The 24,000-nt window shown below is 49.6% G+C and overlaps 1 protein-coding gene across 1 annotated transcript in view; it reads left to right on the top strand.

Annotated features, from left to right (window-relative positions):
- LOC108579849 (sodium-coupled monocarboxylate transporter 2-like) overlaps positions 1 to 1,962 on the top strand; it is a 3,798-nt gene extending 1,836 nt beyond the window's left edge. Inside the window, exons 5-10 of the mRNA XM_017943470.1 lie at positions 8 to 22; positions 94 to 234; positions 321 to 429; positions 527 to 748; positions 824 to 1,317; positions 1,402 to 1,962. Coding sequence (XP_017798959.1) covers positions 8 to 22; positions 94 to 234; positions 321 to 429; positions 527 to 748; positions 824 to 1,317; positions 1,402 to 1,495 — 1,075 coding nt within the window. The 3' untranslated portion in view covers positions 1,496 to 1,962. The remainder of the gene's footprint in view (positions 1 to 7; positions 23 to 93; positions 235 to 320; positions 430 to 526; positions 749 to 823; positions 1,318 to 1,401) is intronic.
- The last annotated feature ends 22,038 nt before the right edge of the window (positions 1,963 to 24,000 follow it).

Here is a 24,000-nt window from a genome sequence, read left to right as displayed (position 1 = left end):
GTGGCAGAGTGGTGTTTTGGAAGTACGAAAAACTTTGTCCAACTTTGATCAACATTCAAACGAATTGTTACATCATTTGTCGTGTATTTACAGCATGGATCCAAGTCCGTTCGTGAGAAATTCTTTTTGGGGAATGTCTGTGGGAATGACGATGACGTGGTTGACCGGGCTTGGCATCAGCCAAGTGTCCATACAAAGATTTCTCTCTGTGCCGAACATTAGAGAAGCGCACAAGTGAGTAGAGCGTTTTTTCCCCTTCTTTTTGTTGCTCTTTTTTCGAGGATTAAGGGGAATAACGACGAGCCGTTTACTATCTGCAGGGCAATAGGATTTATGGGGATATGCATGGTGGCTATAAAATGGGTTTCCGTTTTCACTGGGCTTATAATGTACGCCAGGTATCACAAGTGTGATCCCATAAGCACACACGTAAGTATCGTTCTCTCGTCTTTCATCCTTACAATTAGAAATTAATCGAGTCTGCTGTTTTTTGCTACGAATTTTCAACGAATCAATCGGTGTCCAGGTAATCTCTAGGAGCGACCAATTGCTTCCGTATTACGTGTTGGATGTTGCCGCGGACATTCCAGGGCTTCCTGGACTTTTCCTCGCCGGTCTAGTCAGCGCTGGTCTCTCGACAATGAGCGCTAATTTGAACACAGTCGCTGGGACAATTTACGAGGATTTCATTCATCCCTGGTTGCCAGAGAGCAACAACAAAGAGCACAGAGCGGCGAATATCATGAAGGTAGGGAACGAAGCATCGCGTTCGATCGACTCTTTTCGAGGAAAAATCATTCTACGACTCGTGTTTGATCCTTAGGCTACCGTAGTTGTCGTAGGATTAGTTTGCGTCGCGCTAGTTTTCCTCGTGGATCGCTTAGGTGACATTTTTCAAGCCTCTCTGACACTTCACGGCATCACGGCTGGCTCGATGTTGGGTATCTTCACCCTGGGAATGTTGGTACCATGGGCAACGTCGAGAGGAGCCATAATTGGCGGACTCCTCTCCATGCTTTCGATGCTGTGGATCATCGTCGGTGCTCAAGTGAGCGCGGCTCAAAAGAAATTATATTATCCACCCCTTCCTACCTCCACGGAAGAATGCATCAAAGTAGAAAGTTTGCACAACGCGACAACCACGCATACACCGAATCCTGAGGACAAACCTTTCGTTCTCTTCACCGTATCGTTCATGTACTACACTACAGTTGGTTTTCTGATAGTGATGGTGTTTGGAACGCTCATCAGTTTCGTGTTTGGCGTGCCAGACTTGAAGGACGTCGACAGAAATCTTTTTCCACCGATCGTTCAGAGGTACGGTGTCGTGTTGTTGAGATTTCATTTTTTCAGAATGTAAACAAATATTTTTGCAAGCTGTATTCACGTTCGTGCTTTCAGATTTCTACCACCGAAAAAGTACACCGAAGTACCACTGCACACGATTCCAACGACGCTGGTGACGAACCCAGAGAAAGAGAAGCTCAATTCGTGAAGCGTACGAGGATTCGTTTAATTCGTTCCTCCGACCATGTGTTCATAGGGTATTTAAACGATTTGTATATTAGAATTAAAGAAAGATTTTCAACAACACGAAGAATCGTTAAGAACAAACGGACGTTGGTGCGATAAGCATCGGAAAGTTCGAGATGGCCCGTAGAAAAGCTCTACATAACTGGTTCGAGCCGGGTTGAAAGCACCCATTAGTCCCTCGATGAGGGTGTCAAATTGACTAGATTATACATATATCTGTCCCGCGCATCTCAATACAAACAACTCGGCTAAACATCTGGAGGAGAATGATGTCTATCGGATTAGGACAAATGTAAATGCGAAGGGTGTTTTTTTTTTCTCTCTCTCGTCGAGTCATTCGTCGAGTCCGCTCTTGAAAATCCGCGAAAGATCGATCGTAAAGTTATGCGCGAAAAATCTCCAAGGCACCGATCCGTTCCCGAAAATAAAAGCCGGTTTTCAACGTGTACAATTTATTTCCACGATATCTTCATGGAAAAACACCTTCCCTCCTTCCCTGAACCGCCGTTTCAGAAAATTCGTTTCCGTTTCGTTGCAAACGCTCGATCGTTCCTGCGACGCCGCGAACGCTTGCGAACCGCAATAAGGTTTTGAAAAATTGCACGCGATTTATCGTCGAATGGCTTACCGTTCTCCTGCACAATAGAGAAGACATTACAGCCGTTGGAGAAAAATCAATAGCGCAGATATATCAGAATGGTACAAAAGACGCGTATATATGCTTTTCACCGCAGCGCTATCGGTCACGGTTCACCTGGATGTGTAACTAACGCAGCTTTCTAAGGTGTTGCGCGCGTTATTACCAAGTGCGAACGTTTGCCGGTTCGGTCACCGGTTCGGTCACCGGTTCGGTCACCACACTTTCATGAATCGATGCTTCTCGCGGTCGGGTAATTGAATTTTCGGAGAATCGCGACGCGACGTGACATCGAGATAAAGAATCGTAGGAGGACGCGAGTTAAGGATCGGGGAAGGAGAGAGTGGACGAAGGAAGTAACCCTTATCAAGGATTCGAGATATTATCCTCCGGCTTTGAAGGGAACTTGGTCGGCGACAGAGGGGATTCTCGGTTCTCTCGCAGGGACGTTACACGTCTGACGTAGCAAACGGCACTTCGGTCTCGAACCAGAGACCACATTCCACCGAACCATTTCATTTTATTGGACTGAAAGGTGTCAAATATAGGTGGCGAGGGCCCTCCTACTTACATTCCTTTCGTCCCTCTCACCCCACCCAACTGGTCTGATTTCACCGTGTAGGTAAGATCTTCGAGGGAGAGAAGAGGTCCGCCGTCCCATTGTGCCCGAGTGACAGATTTTTGACAGATTCTGTCTGATTTGGTGTCGAGTGACGGGGACACGATCTCCGTGGATTCTCGCGGTTAACTAAATATAATCTTCGCCTTATGTTCGCACACGAAAAATCGACCAACTCTGTGCTCGAGTACGAAACTTTTATCGGAGGAAGATAACTTATTTTGCTGTAGCCTCGCGTGATTGCTTTCGAATCTTTTTCGACGAGGAGATGGAATGGCAAAGAAAAGGAAAAATATCGAAGGGGAAACGTATGGTTACGGAGGTAAGAAGGGAGGTTTGGCTTAGGTTCCTCTAATCTCGTCTTCTTTCTTGCTCTTTCCCCGTGTCTCGTTCGAGTACAGCTATATGACGGGGTTCCCCGGTTTTTCTGAGGTCACGGTATACGTGCAAAAGCGCATGAAAGCTTTTGGGGGCCGTACGGTGTGGGATACGGCTTATTTCGGCGACAATGCGTAGGGCCAGGCGCGAGCATAAAGGAGCATAATGCAGCCTGCTAACGTGAAAATTATTCTGTCAAACATTCGGACGTCGGATTACCCCGACGGCGGCGACCTCGTGTCCCCGGCCAGGACACGCTTTTTCAGAAAAGGCGCAGCCGAATAGAGAAGAGAGCGGAGAGAGGCTGTGCAGATGCCGAAAGGATTTCTCGGTCAACGAGACGACGATCGTTGATTTACGCGTCAACTCTGGAGGATGGGAAATTGGGGGGAGGTCGCCGGGGGACCGGTGAAATTTATCGATCCATAAAATCCTAATATTATGCGCTATTTCGAAGAAGGGTTATGCCAACTCGATGATATAATTCACAAGGCAATAATTGTTTTCCAAGGGTGCCTCGATACGCGTTACATGTTTCGTTCAAACGCCTAGACTCTACGCGTATATTTCCAGGTAACACTTTTATTTTCATTCGCGACGCGTTATACGCGGTTATTTGTACACCTATAGCATCACACCGCCCTCTTCTCCCTTTTGCCATTCAGTCTACACGTAAACGTCACTCTCTCTCTCCCTCTCCTTCCTTTTCACCCGTGCTCTCTGGTTATTCTCGAAAACAGGCAAGCGACGAAAGCAGAGGGAGCGTAAGGGAAACGGAGAGAAGGAAGATGCAATAGAAACCGGGCTAGGCTGCAGACACGCGGAATATTGTGACATTTCTTTCTTGGCTGACATTCAATTTTCAGGCTGGTGCCCCAACCGCACACACCGTATGCCCTAACCCATAGAATAGAACACGATATACCCATCTAACTCCCCCCTTTCTCTTTTCACTGCACCAATGCAACCAGCCGCACCCCGGCTGCGCTCTCCGGTATATACAAACAAACAACAACCGTCGTCTGGTTGTGTCCACGAGACCGACACCCGCCAGGAGGAATATCGTCGTGCCAGAGATGCTCACACCGGACAACACTGTACAGTTTGGTCCTCGAACCGTGGAAAAACGTATTCGAATAAAATTACCCGTGCCTCATTTACGTATGAACGTCACGGGTAAACCGAATCGAAGGGGACAACCGATATATCGGAGGAAATTTTCGATGCTGTGTCGTCAATTTACCTACCGGTACTCGTCTACCGTGAGTTTTCTAGAAAAGGTGAGCATACACTCGGTTACAAAGTTGCAAAACGTGGATACAATGGATACCTTCCTTAATCACAATCCTCTCCAAGACTTTACCGATTAGCCAGTCTTATCGCTAGATTTGCGATAAGCGTGCAAATGAGAAATATCAACGGTACCGCTAACAAGTAAGAGCTAATGCTGACTTCGAAATGGTCCGTGAACGTATTAGCGTTCGAACGATGACACGAAGAAGCTCGGTAATTTGATTTGCACACGATTCTACTACGACGATATAAATATTGCTCGCAGCTCGAGGATGCTATATTCAGCCGAGTTGCTGGCTCGACCGCGCTTTACCTCCAATTAGCATCTCTCTTAATGACGATCACTGACCTACACGCGTTCGCGTACCGCTCACCGTCGTACGCTCCGATGTACACGCTACATTCATGGCTACCGTCCTTCCACATACGTACGTATACATTCATATGTACATTTACTCTGTCCACGGTACATTACGCGCGACACATATGCACGTTCCCGCAGGCACAGACTCGGCGTGGAACAAGCGCATACACAGAGAAAGGGAGAGGACAGAGGGGATCTATAAAAAAGTCCTTTTCCCTACTCACCGGATCCTCACCCCGCCAGCGACGTTTGCCCCTCGAAAACGCGTAACGAATGCAACGTGCACCCTGCATTCGCGCGCTCTCCCTTTTCCTCCCTTCTGCCCGCTATTTCTCATCGGTCCCCCTCCATCGACATCCCCACTGCGCCGCCGTCAGACCTTTATTTTTATCGTGGACCGGTCGGAAGGTACGTGGCGTGCACTCACCACGCCCATACCGTCTCCATCCCGCCAATCGGTCTGCTCGCGACCGGCCATTTTGGTCCATGCGGAGGCTGCGCGTTTATTTCCCCTCTTTGTCTTTCGCCGCCGCACCGTGACCTTCGGGTGTGTGGGTGCTCCTGTGGCAGGATGCTGCGCGAGTGTGCACCAGTGGTGGGGAGGGGGGATCGTAGAGGAGACCGAAGCCCGCGGAACTTGCGCCCGGTTAGTGTTTCCCGAAATTTTTGCCAATTTAGGGACGTGAACCGGAGACTGTTCGGTTTAAAAGGGTGTATCGTTTGCCGCGGGATCGTTTCCTATCGGGTGATTGCTCACGGTCCGTCGCGGTTCGCGAAATCCAGACGTTTCAGAGTCGTGTGCTCGCTTGGATTTCGGCAGCCAGACCAGGAGGCTCCTTCTCGACGATGGTGGGGAGCGGAGGAAAGTAGGAGGAGGAGGTCGCTTCTCTCCCTCTTTCGATATCCAACGAGTACCTTTTTTTTATTACGTGCAAGACGAGTGTTATCGTCCCTTCTAATATCCGATATTAACGAACGGAACGCAGAACACGGAGTATAACGCGAACGAGAGAGAGAGAGAGTGCACCTTCTATCCAGTGTACGAAAGTAATGCCACGGAGGCAGAAGCAGCGTAGAAAGTCTAGAAACTGAAAGAGCTGTGCTAGAATTTTCCAATTTCTCCGTGATACGTTATCGTAGAGGAAAAATTCCAAGCAGAAACTTTAGTATACACGCGGGCTCCTCTTTTCCCCCTTGCTCGTTCCGCGTAACGTCACCATTAAAATTCTTTGCGAGTGTTCCATCGAAGAAAATCGAAGGGCGGAGAAGGGTGGAGAGGTGCGAGCAGGAGGACGGACCACGATTCTGCACACACCTATTCCTTCTTTCTCTCTCACTCTCTCTCTCTCTCTCTGCCCGTTCTTCCGGAGGCTCATCCACGGGTGGCATTGTGCCCGCGTTCACGCGAAAAAGACAGATAGCGTCGTCGTATACGCGTGTTTCCATCGAGGCGGCAGAGAGGTTGGCCGCGAGGTTGGTGGGGAATGGCGTGGTGAGAGAAGGTAGGAGAAGGATCGCGATATTCCCTCTGCGGCTCGAGTTTTCCTTTCTTTCTCGGACAAGCGGGCTGCCGCTCCCTGGATTCTTCGTGTGTGTTCCATCGAGTAGAGCTCGCGGAGGCGGTGGAGGAGAGAACGCGCCAGAGAGGGAAATATATAACGCGAGTAAGAGGCGGAAGGGAGGAGAGGGGGCGCGCGAAGAAGAATACGCGAGGAGTTTGCGCGCGCGAGGACGGTCTCTCCTCGCCGCCGTGGTTTGGGCAGAAATTCACGGGCATATCCTGGGGACTCAGCCAACACCGGGTGTTCGCGCGCGCGCGAGCGCACGCGTGTCTGTGCGTCCGTGGTGTAGAGGCTGGCTCGAAAGAAGCCTGGTGGGGACTGGAAGGGCGAGAAGGTAGGAGGACGAGTCGGGAGGACGAAGGCAGCGCTATCGAGTGGCGGTACCAGGAAGCAACGGCGTCGTCCGTCGTCACCGCCGCCGCCACCACCGCTGCCGTGTGTATCGTCGTCGCCGAGAGAGAGAGAAGTCCGCCGCCGAGAGAGTATCCGAGATACACGGGCCCGTGACCCAAGTGAGTTTCACGGAACGATTTCTCGCCGCACCGTCTCAATCCGTCGGCAAAGGGAACGCCGCGCCGCTCCGCTCCAGTTTTCCCCCCCGAAACTATTCCGTTGCCAGCTTGTCTCTCTATCAGAGAGAGAGCTAGCGAGAGGATCTGTTCCGCTACCGTGCCGTGTGCTCGTGATATCGCAGAACAATTGGAGAAGACGCGAGTTCCTACCAGCGCGATTCGCGTGTGACACGACTGCAATCTCCTCGAGGACGGGGTTGCGAATCCGCGAGTGAACTACGATAGACAGAGCCGGGCCTTAACGTTTCCGGAAAGCTGAGCCTGCCGATAGTCAAGACGGATCTGCAGCACGAGGCGAACGGATATCCGGCGGGGACAGAGAGAACGGCACGTCGAGGGTTGATCAGCAATTGGAAAGGTAAGATAAAGATTCTGCCGATTGTTCGTTTCCGTTCATGCTTGGATACAGTAATGTTACCACAACCAATTCCTCGGATGTAAATAGGAAATCCTTTGCTGGAGATTTCTCAGCGATCGAATTTGCCACCCGCGGTGCCAGAGGCGAAAATTCTCGACCCGCCACCACCGAGTCGAGAATCCTTTTATCCTCTCTCGATCCGTCAGGCTCGTTAAGAGAGTAAATTAAGTAGGTACGGGACAATTCGACGGGATAGATTTGGCTTCGAGCGATCTGTTAGCGCGAAACATCTTGTAAATATTTGCGGTTGACGTGTAACAGAGTTCTTATGAGTGCTAGGACGAGTTCTGTTTGCTAACATTCCCTCGGAACCATTGGTAAATTTTCAGAAATACGTACGAGCTATAGGAATTACTAATGTATGTTTGCGTGATTGGATTAGCGTACGCTGTTGTACGCTACGCCGATTTACTACGAAATAGTTATTATCAAGAACATTGGTACCGTGAATAATGTGACGCCTGTCTTTCATTGCGTTCAATGACGTAAATATTATTGTTTAACTATTCCGAACGTGTACGGCGAGAATATGCATCTATAATGTTCGTGCAAAATATTTATTAGCACCTAATCGCGAGAAGTTGTATAAAATTTGAATTGCAAAATAGAGATCTAAATTGTCGCGTCTATTATGCGAAATTAGGTGTAACTTTGCCAATAAGGCGACACGCCCTACGCTTAAACCCGGTGAATGCAACCCGCTGCGTTCCACCTCTGGGATAAGTTATATTTTTCGTGTCTAGTAGGCGTTCTAAGAACTATTAATTTCCATCGCGTTATTCACCAATGCTTCTCTGATCGCCATTACTTACTCACTTGTGTTACGCGGTGAACAGACAGGAAATTTTGTAGCATTTCGAAAACACTTTGAAAATATTTCAGGCTAATACGGGAGATTAATCGCGGAGGTGAAATATTTCCGAGGATTCCAAGTAAATTGTAAATTGAATTCACATTTTGCCATTTTCATCGATATGAATTACGGTAGCGAGTCGTAAATTCGTTCCGTTAATTGCGGCCAATTAACGAAATACCCCTCTCTTTTTCCACCGGCGTTTTATCACCTTTCGGGTCCATTCAGGATCGGTTCTGCCTCCTCTTTCGGAACGTGCGCTCTGAAGCAGCGGTAAACCACCGTATGTATTTGTCCGAATAGCGCAACGTCATCTCCGCTAATCGTCACGAAAAGTACGCGCGTATATACCCCTTTTCGATAAAGACGGCCCACAGCTGGTGAAAATGAAGAGCGCGCCGCATGCAAAAGACATCAATCTTGCGTGCAATTTTTTTCTATACACGCTCACGCTGTCTCCATCTTTCCACTCGCTAATGCCCGTTTACTCGGTTGCTATCGACCTCTTCATACGTTTTTCTCCAACAAGGTGTTCCCTCCTCTACAGTGAACACTTTAGCAGAAATTCGACGTAGGGAGGCGCGAAATGGAACGCGAAACAGCTGGAATTAGCGGCGGTATGCGAGAGTGGGTATCGGGTTGATTATTTTCGTGGCTTTCTCGTCCTTTTTAAGGGACACTTGGTGCGCCGCGCCGGCCAAGATTTTCGTGGCGAGAAGTGGTGGACAACGGGGGGTTGGCGGTATACGTCCCATGTCCAGGCACCGAACGAACTGACGGACAAACGGACAATGAGAACGAGGAATGCCCCGCAGAGCCAGACATGAAGACGTCACTCAGAAACGGTAACGGCCACGACGGGGTCAGGTTCGACCTGACCGTTCCTCGTTCGTTCGCTCGCTCTCTCCAACCAGCTGTGTTCTCGACCAACAGAGTGTCCAGTGAGTCAGCGACGAACCTGGCAGACCGTCGGACATCCTTCCAGACGAGATTCCTTTCTCAAAATTTCCATCGAATTCTGAGACAACTAGACCGAACGACCAGAGACCGCGATACAACCCTTGGATTCTCGCGATTCCTTCGTACTTGGGGGAAATTGATGTACCTACTCCTTGGAAATTCTTCGGCGCTAAGATATTTACCTGTTGGATCCCCTACCGCTGGATTATCCAAAGATGCTTCCCTTTTCACCGCGAATAACATTGCTCGTAGCTTAGTAAATACTTACACATGTACTTTTCTCAAATTACGCCGATGTCCACCTAGCAAAGCTGACAATGAAAGACGAAGCGGCGTTTCAACGCGATGTTGCCTCGTAATACGGTCGTAAATTAATTCTCGCGTCGATTAACGCGCGTTGCTGCCGCGTGATTTACAGGCGATGACACGCCGGCTGGCAATAGTTCGCATCGGAGATGCGGCGCCGTGTGTACAAATTTTCATGACGTAACCGCGATCTTTCGGCGAGAGAGGTGTTGCTTTCGACGACAGAGAAACACGGTTGAAATATCTGGACTCGTCGGGAGCCTTGAACTATCTTCCGCCGATAGTGGAAAGTTTTCGATCGGTGAAGAATCGACACCGATCGGGGGAAACAGAAATTTGTCTTTCGAGCAAGTTTAGACAACCGAGGCATCTCGTTGTCGACTAACACGCGTAATCCTTTGCCAAAGGGAATCCTTTCGAAAATCCGATCTTTTCGACAAGTAGAAGAGGAAAGAATTTCCGGACCAGTTAAGTAGATCTGTTTCAACGAGCAGGCCAGGCAGAGGCACCTGTACTCCGCGCCGCTCGTCGAGTATCCGAAAGGTTTGCAAATAGCTTTGGGTTGTTTCTGATTGCGGTCGACGCTGAAAGCGGGACAGCGGACATCCTTTCGTTACTTGGACGGTGCACAAGCCTAGGTATATATCCGTAAGTTGGGCCTGCGTACAACGAGCACCACGGGTCCATAGCCACAACAGAGACCCCCCGGTTTGGTTAATAATCAGCCTCATTGTCGTCTCGAAAAACAGCCTACCGCTTCATGGGACCGAACTCCACCCCCTCTATTTTCCAACGAACTGTCCTCGACAGTTTTCGCTATTCCAATATATCCCCGTCGCTCCCTTTCCTCTTCCACCAATTAGTGGTTTCGTTGAAACGCGACAGGGGTTCTGGTTATCCCGCAAAAGGTGCCAGCGGAACCCCGCTTCGCAAACACCTGGACACGGCCTAGTCGTTCACTTTGGTTCCAAAGGAACCACCGTTTCCCGCTCGTGCCAACTGGCCAGTAGATTCTCGACGAATCGCGAGATAAAAATGAACGCAGAGGGTTCGAGTAGGGCGAAAAATGTAGCGGATAAAAGTTTCGTCGAGGAGAGAAACGAGTTTTATCGGCGCGGCACTCTGGACCAGGATGTGACCAGCACAAATCATTATTAACGACTGGCATTGTGCGCCCGGTGTTGTTCGTTTCGTTTGAAATGTCGCGAGCGTCGGATCTCTATTAATTAAGCAGCTTTCAACCGACCCTGTGCCGCTGATCCACGCTTTTCGAACGAATCCGAAACATTTTTACGCCGCGTCTCCGTCAAGTATCCAATTAACGCGAAGAAGGTGCCTCGCGTTGTAAAAAATTTCACTTTCGTTCTAACTTTGAATCGATCGTAGGGCTAGCGTAGTCGAAGAGGAGCATCGAAATAATCGTCGGGGAGGAATAATTCAAGAGAATGACCGCATCGATTTGGTGGATCGTTCTTGGTTCTGTCGTTCTCGGCTCGGGTCGGTTTATAATAAGGCGCTATATGGAGCCGCGCGCAGGTGTAAGGAGGTGTCCGGCACCTTAAGGCTTCCAGTAGGGTCGAACGGAGCGGCATATTTCATCCATTGTCGCCCCTCAACTCCGGCGGCGGCACTTTTCAACTTTTTATAGAGATTTTTATACCGCTATATCTATACCGCTTCTACGCTGTCGAGATGCGCTCCAGCGGACGGAGACGAAGGTGGAAGGTAGAAAAGAGGTGAACAGAGAGGGCAGTAGGCGGAGGTGAAGGGAGGGAGGGATGGTTCGCCACATCGCGCGGCTCTGAATATGAATATAATAATGAGAACGGGTTTCGTCGTCGTTCCGCTTCTCCGCTCTTCGTCCTTCGAGCCGCTCTTCAGCGTTCCTCTCCTCTCACGGCTAGTCTCGCTCCTCTCCCGTCCTCCTTCTCTTTTTCCGCTTATTTCGACCCTATATACATACGCGGAGAGAGCGCGAGATGCGCCGGCAGCTACACAGCAACAACAACAAAACGAGACGTGTCACTGTACCTGTTAAATTGCCTCCTCGTACCCGAACTCAACCCTACGCGTTCCTCTGATGCCAGCCGATCCGTCGGCCTCTGCCACTCCTCCCAGCGTGATTATGCCTGCGTACCGGACCGTATAACCGCGCCAAACCAATAAAACAATCGCAATTTTCACTCCACTCCGAGAGTAGATGATCCCCTTTTTTATTCGTCCTGGCCAAGACTATTATCCAAGTAACTTAATAAACTTGGATTAGAGTGTAGATCGTGTTTCAATGGAAACCTTGGAAGCAGTAGCGTGCGTTTAGAAATGACACTTCCTCTCGGAGTAGGTACATGGTGCATAGGAGGTATAGATTTCAATGTTACACATCCATCGGTTCTACCGTATTATATCACGTACAGGTACGTACACCTGTATACCCGAGAGAACCTCTTATTTCTTATTTCTCTTTCGCGGAAAGAGAAATAATTAGCTGTCCACTAAACGTGTCGACCAATTAACCGCTATGGTCTCGGGGGACCGTAGATGAAACGAAACCGCGGCAGCTACGCTGGAACGAGACTCGCTACCGAAAAACCCTCCTCCTCCCCCGGGGCAACTTATCGTAATCATCCTCGGCAGATTGTAAAAACCACGGGGAATCCTTTCTTCCACGCTTCTCCGTAGCAGCAGCAGAAGCAGCAGCCGGCAGCCGCAGCCACGGATTGCGTGTATCAAGCGATAGTGACGATAGAGGGAAAAGAGAGAAGCGCGGCGCGATCACCTCGCGAAAGGTGGAACGAGGAGGGCGCGAAACCTCGAGGATGAGGGTACACGGAGAGAAAGAAGAGGCAAGGAATGTTGTACACAAAGGTGTTGAGGTAGATACCCGCGTGTGCGCGAGAACGGCAGAGCGACGAAAACGTTCGAAGAAAGGAAAAAGGGGGAAACGCAGAGGAGGAAAGCACAGAGGAGAAGAAGATAGAGGCGAAGAGGAGGAGGAGGAGGAGGTGGAACCTTTTGCATCGGTGGGTGCGTGTACACCGCTATCGATATATTACGCGGCGAGGCTGGTGTGCGTGCAAAAGGGTGAAAAGGAGGGACATATTTTATATTTATGGGTATTTGCCGCTACTGTGCTCTCGCGCCGGCGGCTTGTGGCAGAGAGTTAACCGGCCTCTCCTTCTCTCTTCTATTCTTCCTCTCTTCCTCTCTCTCTCTCTTCCTCTTACAGAACCTCTCCTCTATCTGTCTCTCTCCCTCCCTCCCTCGATCACGCTGCCGTGGCCTCTGTCCAGGGTGTTCCTATAGGTGCTTCCTTGTTCGTTCTATAGACGACCACGGCGTATATACGCGTTCCTCTCCCTCCGACACTTTGGTCGGCAATACAGGACACACAACCAGCGGCCAGACCATGTGTCATCTCCCATGCCATCCCATATTCCGTTCCTACCATGATATGCTCAAGGCTCGTTCCACGCTCACGTTGAATATCTTTTATGGGTGTGCGCGTTTGTCCCACATCTACATATATATATATATATAGACGCGGGGTGCCACACGGGGTACAGCCAGCACCATAAGAGGAGTTCGCTGCCTAGCCGACTTATCTCCCTCGCTGAATCGACGCTAACTCCTACCTATACGTAGCTTTTCGAGCTTTTCAACTTTGCGCTTTAATTCCAAGGTAATCGAGGCGAAATGTCGATTTTCCTCGAAGGAGATGGTGGAAGAAAGCAATCGTGTATCACGATCCACGGTTTCTGAACGAAAAGGTTATTAATATCGGCATTCGCGGCACAGGCATTCCTCCTGGCTGGAATTCCCGAATATAGAACCATTCCAAGAGGTGATTTACGCCGTTAATTTTGGGCATTCGAAGGTAGCTCGGGCGAGAATAAGGGGAAAAGATAAACCGATTTCCTACGAGGACTGTACGTTTGTTGGAATGATCGCCGGCAATGCTCCGTTCCTCCTCGCTCTCCTTTTTATTCCGATCGCCTCTCTCCTTTCTCCCCCTCGTCCGCCGGACTTTTACCTTTTTCGATGCGTTTGCCGAAGAATTTACGAGCGTGGTTTTGTGACTCGGGCCACCGGGTGCCTCATCCCTTAATTAAGGATTGTGCCACCGATTTGCCGTCCCTTTCGCGAATATGTCTCTTCTCCCGCGGCCATGCTAATCACCTTGACCCGCGTGTGACCTGCTGGACACTACCACGAAAACCTTTCAATCCGACGGCCTTAATCTCTCTTGCCTAGGAAGCCAAGTGAAAGTTATCTCTAGCGTTATCGAATCATAATCGTCGGAAAATCCTTCTGGGTGTCCCATTACGGGGAAAACAACGTTCCTACCGGTTGCCGCCAAGTTAATCCCTCGTCGAATGTAAAAGCAAGGGGAGGGCGGGGAGAAAAAAGGTGGGTATCCTTGTTTCGAAGAAACGAACAGTGTCGCGGAAAAACCATCGACTAATCTCTTGGTTCGTGGAAAGGGGGAGGCTTCTTTCGCGCGTAAACATTTTCCCTCGCGAATCGAATGATCGAATTAGACCGCTGTACGCAACAGCTTCTTCACGAGCCATCTATCAACGAGGCTCGAGGAGGACAGGATGGAAAAAGAAGAGAGGGTGGCCGAGAAAGCGAGAGGAGAGATCGCGTCGAGCACATTGCGTGGATCCTTAATGCAAAGCGACTACGGGCGACGAACCGTGAGCACCCCGTCTAATGCCTTCTAAAAGCATCCTCCGAAACCCGACGAGCGAAGGAGGAGAGCTGAAACGAGGTTGAGGCAGAGCCAGAAGGCAGAGAGGCGAAGGAAGGCGAAGGCGAAGGCGGAGGCGGAGGCGGAGGCTGAGGCGCGCTGGCTTGGACGAGAGAGGAAATACGAGGAGCATTAGCAGCGGAGGAGATTGAAAGAAAAGAGTGGAGCGAAGATAGAAGGAAGAACCGAGAGGGGTCGAAAAGCTCGCGAGCAAGGAGGACGAAGCTCGGTAGGAAGAGATTGTACGGTAATTTGTCGAAGCGTGTCCGTGGTAGAAGCACTTTCCTCTGGTTTGTCTCTGGTTCCCAGCGTAACGAATCGGGGGTTGACTCGGCGATGCAAAACACAACGCCCCGTCTATTATGTCGCACAGTGGCGTTTTACGTCTGTCGACTTGAAACACTCGGCTCGAAAGCCTACGACGATAACGAGAGAGTGAGGCTAACGGTGCCGAATGTTCAGGCTACCGGATCGATAGGATGAGCTAATAAAGGAGTCACGCGTTTATCGCCGCGCGTATAATTAAACGAACTCGCTTTTACCGTGGAATAAATCAACGTCTTTACGACTTCGCGTTCAGTAAATGTAACCGCGTTAAAATATCGCGTAGCATGTGACGAGCTGTAATTACGAAAACTCGTTCGTTGCCGCGACTTTTTCTCGGTGTATTCGTCAGGAGCAGGTTTTTGTTCTATTTCCAGCAAGTTGATGAGTGTTTATCAAGCGGCAGAGTTTTAAACCTGGACTCTGGAACCGTCTAGCCGCGATAAGCTCGCAAGGACGATGAAAAAAGAGAAGGAAAAGTGATCGGCTGAATGGAAGCGGTCGGGGTTGATCTCGATCGCGTTCTGTCTCTAGGACATCTGTCAGCCACGAGATGGAATTTCAAACAGTTTCCTTCGCCAAGTAACAGCGCTACGCCGATCGACCAGTTCAATTATCACAGTGCGACAGTATTGATTCCGGTGAATTTCGTGTGTTGGTCCTATGCGTGCACGAAAGGACACGTTACGAGCTTGAAACGAGAACCAGTTTCGCGTCGATAATAACGTCAACGGGCAGAGTTCCAGCTTGACGCAAAATTTTCCACCAAAGTCTTTGGAAAGTTGGCAAAAGGAAGAAGGTAGATGGAAGATGGCGCGGTAGGTAAAAGCGTTAGAAAAGCGTGCTCTTTCGCGCGGAATCCATGGAACAGAGACTAGCGGCGAGATTACGGAGGTTTTTGCGGTTCCTTTAGTGGGAAAACGATGTAAACTCGAAGGGAGATCCAATCTAAGAGAGGACCTTGCGTCCCTCGACGACCGACGCCTGCGGTGCGAGCCTTCTACTTAGCCTCCTTCCCTCCTCGCGTCGCTTTCCAAGGACACACTGTCCCCTTTTTCCTCGCAGATGGAACGAATGTACCTTTTTGTACTTTGCATCACTTAACGCTTCGTCGAGCGTTTTCACATCCGCCAGGATTCCCGAAAACGCGGCCAGAAACGACCGCACAACCGTGGGCCGTGGCTGTACGCGCCGGGTTGCTTCGACCGTTTTTCTCGAATCGCAGAACCTTGGAGATACTTTTTCTGGAGCAACGATAGGCGATTCGTATCTACGTATAGCCGCGAGGAAAGAAAAACAGTGTCGAAACAGTTTGACCGGTGAACGGAAGGACTGACGCGGTGCATTCTTTACGAAAGGTCAATCTCACGACTGGAATTCTCGGTTAAGATTAAGATTCCAGAATGAATGAAAGCTCAGGCCGCGAATGGAGCACCGCAAGATCGTAGATAAGACGTGGACTGGAAGTAGAATGACGTAGGTTCGACCTCGATAATCCGAATAACGTTACGGTTTTTAAGTAGATTTCTTTAGGATGACGAGTCGGTCCACCTGATCGAGGGGCAAAGTTGCCACCTAAAGCAGGAAATATAAATTAATTCGACGCCCTTTCGGGGGTAAATGTCGTGACGTAGTAGTAGAGGGTGGGCATCCATTCGGTTTCCATTCATCGTTCTAGCAGGACTATAAATCCTACGCCCTCAGGTTCATTGTCCAGTTCGACCTTTCTTCGTGAGAACCGGACGGGTGGTTTTTTTCTCTTTCTCTCTCCTCTGGCTCGTATATTAATCCTTCGTGCACTTGTTACGACGTGGCACACTACACACAGATGTATTTCACGATTTATCGATCCTTACTGAGCTTACTCCACACCCCATAATTATTGATACACGATGATACTTTCCGTTTGAGAAAATTCACGGTCCGCTGGTCGAGGATAAGAAGACGACAATTAATTTCACGCGAGGAATCGATAACGATGAAAGAGGAGATACTCGCCAAGGTCTTCGCGGTCCAATTTCGAGATAAAATCTCGGTATTCTATTAACGGCTGGGGTGGGGCCCGGGTATTAGGTAACTTGGTGGCAATAAACGAGTCGTTTGCCAGTGATTAACTAGACAGAGAGATAGGAGAAATCCCCCGAGGGGCAACGAAAACCCCCCATGAAGGCTTTGCGCGCAGCCTGTCCTGCAGCGGAGGACCGTTTCCAGGCCGGTTAGAGGCGTTTTCTTTCTCTTTCGCCTAGTGGAGAAGCGCTTCGATGCGACGGGCGAGCACACACGTGGCGCGATATAGAGAAAAGGGCCGTTTAATCCCATTGGGAGTGCTAATCTTTGGGCGCAGGAAACCCCCCGCAAATACCCCATAAACGCCCTCCGCGGTACAATGGCCCGCTGCCACCGACCGTGAAAATAGGCCGCAATGTCAACCCCCCGATTCATCTCCCTATCGCGACTCTTCCACTCGTCAATTTGTCGCACATCCTGTATACCTATCCGTCCTTTATTTCATTGTTATATAGTAGGTAAATATACCTACTTTACTTCTGATCGGTGATTTCAACCAGGAGAAATTTGTCATACATGCACCAAGTTCGGGCAAGATTAGAAAGTAAAAAAAGTGAATCGGTCGAACGCGCATCCACCGTCCCCGCGCCGTCAGCTTTCGAGAAACGAGACGCTCCGACAGGTTGACGCGTGAGATGGAATCTGCGCCTACGAGGGACGCCCGCAGAATGTATTCTACGTGTCGCCGGTGTCAAATGGTTAAAAGACTCGAGAGACACGCCTTTGCCGGGGGACTCACGATTCGTAAGGACCGACCGTCTCTCACACTTTCGACTTCCGTCCAGTCCCCATAAAACTATCGTGAAAAATAGAAGAGAGAGAAATCCATTTCGTAGGGTGGACCTTCTTCACGACCAAAAATCTCCGCTATCCGCCTTCTACGTACCTGTTGCCCTTGCGTTAAAGAGAACGCCACCTGGACAGGTGGATCGTTCCACCTATCCCATACAGACGTAACGTGTCTCGATCCAAGTGTCTGCCCTTTTCTTTTCTCCGTTTCGTCACTTTTTCAAACGTTCCTCTCCCCCGTAGGTAAGGTAACACGATAGGGGTAGGTAGGACGAGAAAAGTCACTTTCTCTCACTTATTATGACATAGAAACGGAATATACAAGGAATGCACGACTATAATCGGCACGAATACAAGTACGTATAATCCTTGTTAACGATATTGTCTAGGTAGCCGGAACCTTTGTCAGACGATCAATTGCCCCGAATTTGCGAAATACCGATTCCAGTCCTGCTTCGGTTGTGCGGGGCATAAATCAGCGATCGCTAATTATACCTTGCTCGATTGTCGGAGTAATCTTACGATTGTCTTACGGGCATTGTCTTACGATAATGGTAACGGGTTTCGTGAAAGGCGAGGCAAATTGAAGCTCGTTGTAGATGAAAGGGTTAGGCGGTGGATATATGTTGTCTTTGTCGCTGTTGTCCAGAGCGAGCGATTTTCGGCGCAAAGTACCCGGTGAAGAATGGAATTTTCGATAGGTCGTAAATTATAGTGACACGAGGACCACGTGCAAGTAAGCAGGGTGATCGGCGGCAAGAGAGAATGCCAATTACCGCAAGTCATTGACGTCCTAATGGGGTCTCCTGGTGGTAGAGAGGAAGGATTAGCCGTTTGTCGAATACCGTCGATTCTCTCCTATTGGCTCAGAAGCTACGCGGGGACCACCCTTACCAGGGGGAGGGAATGCTCGCCGAGATTACGCTCCGGTTTTTCGGATTACACGCCCGATATCTGGAGGTTCGACGTTTTCTGGATTCGCGCACCGATTCCTCCTCTCCTATACGCGAGCACTGTAATTCGTAACGACTCGTGCAATAAATAATCGCCTATAGCCGTTCGAAACAATAAAATCAATAAAATCGAGTAATAGGATTTTCCACATTGGTAACTGGTGTGTCCTAAACCGATCGTAGCGACGTTTGCGAGCATGTTTAACGCATCGAAGGAATTACAGCCTCGGGACTAAGGACGGCATCGCCCCCTGATTACCCTAATTGCTAGATAATCCGAGGTGCTACCGTTTCTTCCCGCAATATAAACGCGTCTCTTTGCAGATCCTTGGACGTGCCTGTATTTTGGAAAAATGAAAGAAATAGGAATGCTGGTTAGATAAGACGGAAGTCGGTGAATCGAAAACGTTTCACTTCCTTTCCCAAACGGTCGGTGATTTTTGGAAAAAGGTCGATCGAAATTTACCGTGAGATCGCCCAGCGGGTGTCCCTGACTTGGACGCTCCTCGCACCTGTGCTCACAGAAGAAGAAAGCTAGATGCTCTCTGGTGCAGGCCCGGAAACCAAATTCGCCTACATAGCTGGCGGTGGATTCTGCCGACGCGACGCGACGGGTAGGTACATGCCCACATAACCTCGACGTGTAGGTACAGTGTAGGATCTATACACACGCGGCGGATAGAATGGGGAAGACGAAGGGGCACGGTCGCGTTTTCAACGCTAGCAGTCCAACAATGGAGAGTTCGATACGTGGATCGAGGCCGACACAATGCACCGCTGACGTGTTTATATAGCTGCAGAGGAGAGCGAGAGGCGTACACGGGACGACCGTGTAATTTAGTTATAGATCAGTTTGTTACAATTTGGCATTTCGTTTGTACGGGCCCTGTAAACTGTGTTTACCCAGGGCCCTGACGATCGACGAGTAAACGCAGTTTGTTTAGGAGCCGGCCCGTGCAGGGTCCTCCCCTTCGTACAAATGGCCCTTTTTTACCCTAACGCGAACCTTCTTCTTCGTTTTCTTTCGTTTTTAATATCTGTGCACGTCGCGTCGGTTACGTGTCGATGGACAAACGACGGTAGAGTTCTAGAGAATGGGGTATTTCGCGATGAAAGTAAAATTCCAGTACGATAATCGTTCTCGACGAGTCCCGGAGCTCGTCACAATAACGGACACGCCGCAGGTTAGAGATGTTCAAAGCGCCGCGGCATTGAAGGGTAGCGATACTTAAAGGATCGTCAACCCTTATTGCCGGAGAGACGAGTTTAGTCTGCTAGCTAGCTAAACAGTCGAACAATATTTCACCCGTGTATTTGGAGGCAAATAGGTGTGTACATGGCAGCGATGTTAATCCGAGCGAGATCTCGAGAAAATCTTTTAGTTTTGCCAATTATATCCCGCACTCTCTCTCTCTCTCTCTCTCTCTCTTTGTGGATGGAAAAGCGGAAGAAAGAGTGGCAAAGAGAAAGAAAGGAGGAAGGAAAGAAGGAAAGACATTGCACGGCTCTTCTTGTTGACTGCGCGCAGGAGAGAACCCAGTTTAACGCGGGCTTTAACCAATTCAATTCATAGGCTCGGGTTAAGCCAGGATTTGTGGCTTAGCACTGATGGTGTTTGCTACCACCGCGAGAGATTTAACTGTTTCTGCGGCAGACCGTGCTCGGACCGCCGCGCCGCGGCGCGCCGGCCAGGTAGAGGTATGTGTTATACATACGTACGCACGGTCCACACGACGGAACCATCGGTTTTCCGCCGCGAATGCAACCAACTGCAACCTGTTTCCTTTGCTTAATCGTCCACCGAGAATCTAGATTACCCTCGAGGAAAATTCTGGTCAAACCTTCGACCAACATCCTCCCCTCCTCGCGCGAATCTCAAGCGGCGGGAAATTTCGTTTGAAATTTGGCTCACCTTCCGTGGAATTTCATCGAGTCCAACTATAAATTCTCTTATATCGAATTTTTTCCTCTCAATTAGAAGGACGGACAGCGGGGTCTCGAAGCGGAGAAACGGAGGCTCGGTAGGCGTTCTAGGGGCGTGGTGTGTAGCCATTAACACGAAAGCAGTGTTCGAAAGGTCGGTTCTGGTATCGCGGAGATGACGGCGAAATACTTGCCAATACCCAAGTCCCGTATTCTGCTTAACGATAATTATAATTTTACCGCGTATAAAACGGGAGGCGTATTCAACGCCGCCCATATTAGGTACAATCCTTTCCCTGTCTTCCCTAATCAATGGGGGCATCAAATAATTTGTATACTCGCACGATTCGTACAGAGATGCCGGAAATTTCTTTACCCGTAAAGATATACTATACTATATCATAGTCCGATCTGTGCGCTCGGATTAAAGAGACTCCGACTAAAAGTTTCGCAAACGAGCGATTTCGCGGTATCGTCTGCCTTTCACTCGGTTTTCACCCGATCCCGCGGATACGCGAGCTACCTACGGTCCCCGTTCGTGAGATTCGATTCGAAACAAAACCCGGGTATTCTATCGCGCGATAAATTCTAAGAGTCAATCGGTCATTGTGTCCGTTTTATTCAGCCGGCACAACCGTTTCACGCGAAGCGCAACCTTTCGTCGCCGGTATACCTGACCTCCATTAGCCGACCGTAAATCATTCGCCGGTTCGTGCAACCTATCGACGTGCACGCTAATTTAAATCGGAAACGGCCGAAACTACGTACCTACCCTCCTTTCCTTTCGCAAAACCTTCTTTCGCCGTCGATTCGAAACTCGCGAGCGTTAAAAAGTGCTCGATAACGAAGCCGCCCGTTCCAGGTGCTCGACGGTTTTTTTCATACGTTTTAAACAACATATTTGAGAAATGTCCGCCGGCCGGGTGCCACGGCGGAGCGCATCGAAGAGAAATATCCCTGTCCCCTTTCCTGGCGGGACTTCATCGACGAGGCACACGCACTCTGAAAAGCCGGGGCAAGACGAGGCAAAGGCGAAGCGAGCGTGTGTGTGCGGTGGTGGCACGCCGGTAAATATGTGCCGGCCGGGGCATATATGTATCCGCACATAGCAGCCCAGTTGGGCCTCTAATGATGATCTACGGTTAGCTACCGCGCACAGCTTCTATAAACCTCCTAATTTCTCCTCTATAAATTCGTCGAGGAAGACCGGGTACCCCTTCCACCGTGGCTTTCTCGTGGTTTTTACTCTTCCGCCAGGGTTCCCGCGAGCCGGCGCGACCGATCGGTCCCATCTCTCTTTCCCACAAGCCGTCGTAAATACGCAACTGTATTTAACGTGCCGCCGCCGCCGCATGCATGCGTGAGTGCGTGTGTCTATACGCGGCCGCAGCGCAGATCGTTTATTATTTACCGCCGCTTATGTGCCTCCGCGAAGACACCGAGTGGGAGGAGGGAGAAGCTAGCAGCGCACCACGACCAACGGGATAAAAGGGAGCGAGAATGGGGGTCCGCCACACCGCCTGGTATTACCGGACGACAAAGGCCAGAGGAGTCGCGTTTTTTATCCCGACCAACTGAAAAAACATACTCCGGCTATCAGCGGCTTTTCTTCCTTTTGCTTCTTCTCTCCTCTAGAGAACACGCGCTCGAGCACGCTTGTGCGTATGCGTCGCCTTATAACTCGATATCGAGCGGAGCCACTGATATAGAGGGACATTCCGTGGAATTCGGCGTTAAAGAACTGCCGGTACGGCCGAGAAATCCGCGCGTTTGTAAACCGGTTGCGCGAACGCCATTGGAATTCGAGTGAAAGTAATCAAGTGGATGAACCACGCCACGCGGTTCACGAACCAGAGTTAGGAGTCGTAAGTGTAGGCGCAAGGTGTTCTTCGATACAACTATAAAAGTTGATTGGCCGTTAATGTATATCTTAATTCCCGAGGTCGGTGCCTCTGGCTAATGGCGATTTTATTGCTCGTTCATTTTATCTCTCTACGCTTCCGTGAATCTCGCCGATCCGTACGCCGATCGACACGTGTATGTATGTATCGCGTCGTTATTCCGATACCAACGAGAAACAGGAATTCGTGGGTGTGAAAACTCGTGGCAATTGGTATCGCGACGATCGATGCGGGCGTGCAATAGTAAAAGCTCTATTGCAACGTTCGAACCTACGGAATGAGTTTTCTTACGGTAATCATCGCCGCTGTAAAGGCTCTAAAACAGGGTAGAGAGAGTCGATTGAGGGGAACAGCTATTCCTCAGGCACCGCAATATAATTCTTTATTACGCCCTCGGGACAAGGTGATTTTTCAAAACAAAATTCTACCGCGGATAATGCCTCGCGATAAAAAGAAAAAAAAGAGGAGAAAACAAAGGAAACGGCGAGGAGAAAAACAAACAGAGGACTCGGTCGCGTCTTAAACGCGAGCCTAACCCTCGGCGAGGGAGGGTGGTGGGGGTAGGTTGACTCGATTTTATTAGGATGACGCGACAACTGTCACGTGACTGAAATTTCGATGCGAAACGTCGACGAGGTACGAGATCCCTTATGGTTCAAGAGGGATCGAAGGGCGAATAGGGAAGCTGGAGGAGGGAAAACATCAGGGCGGAGCCTGAACACAGGAGGAGGAATAAAACGCGCAAACTCGATACACGCCTCTCTCTTTCTCTCCCTTTTCTCCCGTTTTACTCTTCGACCCAACCACCCCATCCGGTTTTCCTCTTTTCACCTTTATATAGATTTTTTACCTAGTCGACCCTTCTCTTCCTTTCGTTCAGGCTTGCGCAAACTTCTCTACCTAGCAGCCTATCTTTCTCTCGCCAGTCGTTCCTACACTTCTTCCATTCCTACCCGTAACAACTTACTTGGCCGAACGTTCTCTTACTTACTCGGTTACGCATAAACCAGTTATACTTTTAGGTTATAAGAACGATCGATACTACGGGTCGATTTAGATCGAGATCGCAGGAAAGTCAGACGAGATAATTATTTTCAGAAGGTACGTAGTGACATCCTACGGATGCTGCGGTCATTACACTCGCCTTTCCACGCTTTTTATCGTCGCGTTTCAAAGTCACGCTTTCGTACTTCGCTTTGGAATCGTCCTTTCGCAACAAGTTATCGTACTTCGTTATTATCGTGCGTTTATTTTCACTCACCGTACGCTGAGGACGATGGCGTGGGTGGTCGTCGTGGATAAAGGGCCTCGAATCGACGAGTATTATCTTCCAGTAATTTACGATGCGCATGCGTTCCTCGAGGTTCACTTCACTTGTACACACAACGCGAGAACACAACACGGGTCAAAAAGGACGCGACGCGAAGCTCGTACGAATAGGACACGAAGTCTCCCGAACGCGAAAAACATTGCATCACGCAGCTGCCATCTGTTTTCATGCTTTTCGAACGCTGGACGCTTCGAATATCTGACCACCTCACCCCACCCCCCCATCCGCCCCACCCACACATTTCTTTCCTCTAGTCCGTCTTATTAAATTCTAATTTATCGCGTTGTATCGCTAATTACCGCTTTCGTTAATCATCCCCCGCAAGGAGACCCACATTTTACACGGAAATAAGAAGGTAACTGATCGCAATCGATCGAAAATACGCGATAAAACGATCAAAAATGCGTAGGTTTTCGAATAATGGACTCGTCCATTCCGCTCTAACGAATTTCTCCTTTTAACACTTAT

Source organism: Habropoda laboriosa, unplaced genomic scaffold (assembly GCF_001263275.1).
Source record: "Habropoda laboriosa isolate 0110345459 unplaced genomic scaffold, ASM126327v1 scaffold2, whole genome shotgun sequence".
Taxonomy (NCBI): Eukaryota; Metazoa; Arthropoda; class Insecta; order Hymenoptera; family Apidae; genus Habropoda; species Habropoda laboriosa.
Note: the sequence above shows the minus strand (reverse complement) of the source record. Positions and strands in the feature narration are given on the sequence as shown.